The following is a 5781-nucleotide window of genomic DNA, read 5'->3' as shown; positions in this document are numbered from 1 at the left end:
AATAAGATTATTCATTTTATAAAATAACAAATTTAAATTTGAGAATTATAAAAAAAGGTTTACATAAAATTTGCAAAGGATGGAGTTCCAAAATTTTCAGTTTTGAAAAGACAGATTCATATGGTAAGTTAATATGTAGTACAAAGCAAACGAAAACTATATACTTTTGTCTGTCTTGAAAATTATGAATGCAAGTTCACACAATTGAAAATCAAGAGGATAGTTAATTTACTATCAAGCAATTCAAAGAGGAATAATCTGAGACTTGATATATTCTAAAATTAAACTGATAGTGTTTGAAAGATATTTAATCATTTTATTTGCATTGCTATAGTTTTTGAATGAACAGAGAATAAGCGTTTGAAAGTTTTCGTCTGCATTTTGTGTTTTAAAAAGGCTGAGTCTAGTCCCGGAAAATTAGAAGAGTTGAAAAAGGGGATAAACCCAAATATTACGAATTTTCGGGACTAACTAAGCTTATGAAAACTATTTAAAACTAATTTAAAATTGTAAACATTTGCTTCAAACCGAATTAATTTTTAAATCGAAATTTGGTAGAAAGCTGAAATTTATATTTTACAGAAAAAAATCAATTTTTTACACAGGGCTGAACTAAATTCTATAATTAATTTCAAGTAATCAACTCCGTATATATTGTAATACACGAAAGAAAAGTTAGGTTAGAAAAATAGAACATCCACATGGAAATCTTACGCCAATATTGTTAACAAAAAATAATTACAGGTTACGTCGAAAATAATTAGGTATTTAAAAAAGTATGTACATTTTTTGTACACATATAAAAAATAACTAGTTCCAGCAGAAAAAAAAGCTATTATACCTTTTCAGTAGACGGAAGAAACTTGAAAAAATTTCTTGTTTGCACCAGATTGCACAATTTTCTCTGTGGAATCATTTTTAGATTGATTAAAAAAAGCTCTGTAAACCACTAAAATTTTTTAACCATGCTACATTTCTTAATTTAATTGTGTTTAAAATTTTTTGATCAGACAGCAGACATCTCGGATAGAACAGAACCAAAACAATGAAATTGGCGTTTAAAAAGGACTCTGAAGTTAATCACTTAACGCTAGAGCTCTGAGCCGGCCACCGGTTATATTACTTTGAGAACGGTAACGAGAATAAGAATATTACCGAGAATATGACCGGGAAAAAATTGTCTAAGAATTTATGAGAATTTTAGAAATTAAGTATACTAGACTACTATGTGCGCGCACACGCGCGCGCTCACTTTTATACTTATTTTCATCATTTGCTCAATTTTCTATGAACAAATTATTTGTTAACATTTTCTGAACACTTATATTCTTGTTCACATATTACGTAACATTATTTTAAACCCTTTTACCTTCCCACACCCTAACTGCAGTTACGTAACATTTTTTTTGTATGAGTTTAAAAAACTTTATAGACGTTTTGTAAATAAAAATAAATTTTTAGGATGAAGTGTGATATAGAAATACATTAAACAATATTTTGACGTAACGCAACAATGCTTTTTTTCATATTTGTTTTAGTTACACACATTTTCACATTATTTACAAGGAAAGAAGTATCAGCAGTTTTTTTAGGCTTATATAAATTTTATAATTTTATGTCAAAAAAAGAATGTAGAAGATTTAAAATATGTATTTTTTATTTTACAGGATTTTACAAATTATTAGACAAATTTTAGCCTTTTCAAAAGATATTTAGGGCTTTTATAATTTCAAAAGAAATGATAAATATTCCATAAATTTTCGGAAATGCTTCCAAGCTTTAAGATATTTTTAATCTATGCAAAGCCTCTTGAATTCCTACAAACATTTTCAAATGAATCCAATTTTTCTTAAGATTTTGAAAAATCATTTAAAATGTAAAAAATTAAGCCCAAAATTTTCGAAAATTTCTTACAAATTTGAAGAAAATTATAAAAAGTTTTTTGAATATTTCAGATGCGTCAACAAAAAATCTAGATTAAAATAATAATATTTTACGGGATTTTACAAAATAATAGGAAAAGTTCGAGCCCTTTTAAAATAAATATACATACAATGCCTCTTAAATTCTTAAAAATATTTTTATCTGCCTGGAATTTTTCTTGAAATTTTGAAAAGTTATTTCAAATGTAAAACGCTGCCTCAAAACATCCTCAATTTTCCAAACAACTTGAATAACATTTATTTCTTCATTTCAGACCTTTCAAAGTTATTTTAATTAAGGGCATGTGATAATTTACGATATAGGTTTTCAGTTTTCCACACATTTTGTTGACAATTTTTAATTTGGAAAAAAAACATTAGTGTCCAGACGTTTGCATTTTTAACGTCTGGCTTTCTTTTTGTTTAAAAACTTTCACATAAATCTGTATTTTTTTAAATCTTCTGCAGTGTGAAAATCTTCTTTATTCTCCTTTAATCTTCGCTATATTTATAGAATTTTATGGTTTATTTTATTTTTTATTTTTTAATGTCACCAAATTGAAAAATTTTACTTCAGAATCTTCTTCTCTTTTACGAAATTTAAGGAAATATTTGATTTTTCAAAATCTTTTTGAATTTTCTCCTAAAGCTCATTTTTCAAATTAAAAAATCGAAAGAAATTATTTTCGGAACCTAAAGAATTTATGTCATTATCCTGAATTTTTTTAAAAGTCCTAAAATACCTTATAAATTTTCATTATATTTTAATCGTTACAAAACATATACATATCTCTAAAATTTACTACAATTTGTTCTAAAATTATATATTATGGCACGATGTTGCTTTAAAAACTTTTAAACCCTTTTTTTTAATTTTATGAAATAATGTGAATTGTTTTGTAATCTTTTGTAATGATCTCTTAGAACTCATTATTAAAAAATTGTTTGAAATTATCCCATGAATCTAAATTATATATTTTTCTTTCTCTTGGCGCCCTAAAAAATCAAGTTTACCTAAATTTGAATTCAATCCTGAAAAATGGAAATAATTGTTTCAAAACCTTCCATATTTTTTTTAAAAAACAATTTTGAAATCTTAGAACCTCAAATTATTATTTCAAAATGAAATATTAACCGCTGAAATTTTTCCAATTATTATTTAAAGAAATTTAATCTCAAAATCTTTCAAAATTATTAAGACGCTTCTATTGTTCTAATTCTTAAAATAATTTTTTTCAATCATTTTATTTTCCTCGTCTCTTTCAAAATTACAAAATAAGATTACCCAGATTTAAAAAAAGAGAAAAAAATTTCTTCTTTAAAACTCTGGAATTTTAATATGGTAGCAAAATGTTAAGAAAAAATTATTGCACAACATAAAATACTTAATTTAAAAAAAAAAAGTTATAATTGAATCTTTATCTAGTTCGATGTTGTGAAAAAATTAGTCATCTGACAGTTAATTGATTTTATCATAAATTATAATACAAAAAGCATTAAACAATCATTTGCATTTAAACATAGAAATAACGTGTACTCTACATTTTCTTTTAATATCACATTCATTTTTGCAAATTTGTTTTATTAGTAACTTTTGATACTAATTTCAGAAAAAAATCAAACGTATTTCCATATGATTTGAAAAATCGAATGCAAATATACATTTCAGTACATCAGAATCATTTGAAAAATTATCTAATTGAAATAAAATATTTGCAAATATAAATTAACTTTTAATATTGAAATTTTATTCAATATTCCATTATAAAACCTTTAAGTCAATAATTGAATTATGTTACTTCATTTTCAGGAACTAAGTTTTAATCTTTATTTACTTTAATAATCAGAAAACGTTAATTAGCTAATAATCAATTGACCATTTTACAAAAGAAAAACCATTAAAATGCAATTCTGTTATAAAACATTCAAATAACTTTAACTTTATATCTTTTTTTTAATTTGATCTTTTATTTATAAAAATTTTATTTGATCCTAAACTTTTAAACTAATTCCAGAACATGTCACCTTTAGTAGAATCAATTGATAATGAATTAATCAGTTCACAAAATAAAAAACATGAAACAATTGTTTTCATCAAAACATTCAAATAATGTTTACATTATGTGTATAATCTCCTTTAAATTTTGAAACAGCTTTTCTATTTGTCTAATTTATTAATAACCTTTGTCACTAATTAAAACCAATCTGAAGAAAGTGTGAAGAAAATTATCAGCTAATAATGAATTAAATGGTTCACAACATTTACAAATTTACAAAATTTTATTTACAAAAATTTAATTTTTTAGTGACTTAATATAAATTTGAGGGAAAAAATTAAAACATTTTTACATATACTTTTTAAAATTGAATGAAAATATTAATCTCAGAACATCAGCATAATTCCGAAAAATTACTTAATTGAAATAGAGGTACTTTAAAAATAATTTGATTTATATTATGCAAATCATATTCAATATTCTATTATATAACCTACAAGTAAATAATTAATTTATTTGTTACTTATATTACTTATTTTGAGGTAATTAATTTTAATCTGTATTCAATTTAATGTTCTAAAAAAATATTCAGCTTATATCAATTAGTCATTTTACAAAATAAGAAGCATTAAACTATAATTCTCACTGAAACCTTTAAATAATTTTCAGTTAATACATTTGTTAAAATTTGAACATTCATTTATAAATTTTTTTTTTAATAAACTCGTAAACTAGTTCCAGATAATGTGAGTTTTGGTAAAATCAATTGATGAATGACATTGAATTTATTAATAATCTTTCTAACTAAGTTAAAGAAAATTAAAATATGTGTAAATATAGTTTAGAAAATTGAATTTAAATACTTATTTCACAATATTGGAAGCACCATAAAAACTTATATAATTGTAATACAAGTATTTAAAAAAAGAAACTTTTATTACGAAAATAATAGCTAATATATGTATAATTACATAATCTGAAAGAAAATAACATATTTATATCACTAAATATTAAACAATTTAAATTCAATCTTTATGTACTTTGATATTTTATTTTTTATCAATAACCCGTGTGCAAAATGCCCAGCTTAGCCTTTTTTTATTAGTGGCCCTCCAGAGGCCCTATAAAGGCAGCCCACTGTGGGAATGCCCAGCTGGGCCCTCGCTAGGGTTTATGTATTTGCCCCTTCATTTTTATTACGAAAAATTCCAAGTCCGATCACCAAACTAGAAGAAAAAATCATGATTTTTTCTATCTTAATTTGAGATGTTGAACGTAGAAACTTTTTTATTATTCAGCTTTATTACATTTCTAAAAATATGTCAAAGAATTTACAGATTAAATTTTTATAAAATGTTCGACACAAAAAACGTTCACTATTGTTTTTTGCACGTGAAAAACATACAAAATTTCAAAGGCTGGGATATTTATGCGATTTCTTATAGTTCAGAAGAATTAGAGTGATCAGAAGACGGACTGATCCCCTGTGATCACTGATCAGGTATTACACGGAGCCGAGTAGCGAATTGCGGTCAACTGTTTCATAACCTATAAAAATTGATAGGTGTCAGATAAGAGTGGCAGTCTGAGGTGTCAGTAGTGTTTATTAATGCGAATAAATAGAAAAACACAACGTAAGACATGGATGAGAAGAATTTGAATAAAATTAGGTGCGAAAAATATCGATTTGTCCAAAAAGGCTTTAAAGAGCTGACTACGTCAGACGAAGAATGGTATGAAAGCTTGGAAGGTAAGTTTGCAATTTTTTCCTTTGAATCATATCAGTAATAATATTGAAGTTTTTTCATACTACCCTATAATGTGAGGCAGAATTTTCGATTCTCATGCACGTATTTGTATCA

At 24.7% G+C, this 5781-nt stretch overlaps 1 protein-coding gene across 1 annotated transcript in view; it reads right to left on the bottom strand.

Annotated features, from left to right (window-relative positions):
* LOC117168553 (methionine aminopeptidase 1D, chloroplastic/mitochondrial) overlaps nucleotides 1–1065 on the bottom strand; it is an 8265-nt gene extending 7200 nt beyond the window's left edge. Inside the window, exon 1 of the mRNA XM_033354297.1 lies at nucleotides 842–1065. Coding sequence (XP_033210188.1) covers nucleotides 842–916 — 75 coding nt within the window. The 5' untranslated portion in view covers nucleotides 917–1065. The remainder of the gene's footprint in view (nucleotides 1–841) is intronic.
* Nucleotides 1066–5781: the final 4716 nt, after the last annotated feature.

This window comes from Belonocnema kinseyi, chromosome 1 (assembly GCF_010883055.1).
Source record: "Belonocnema kinseyi isolate 2016_QV_RU_SX_M_011 chromosome 1, B_treatae_v1, whole genome shotgun sequence".
Lineage (NCBI taxonomy): Eukaryota > Metazoa > Arthropoda > Insecta > Hymenoptera > Cynipidae > Belonocnema > Belonocnema kinseyi.
This window is presented reverse-complemented; position numbering and strand designations above follow the sequence as displayed.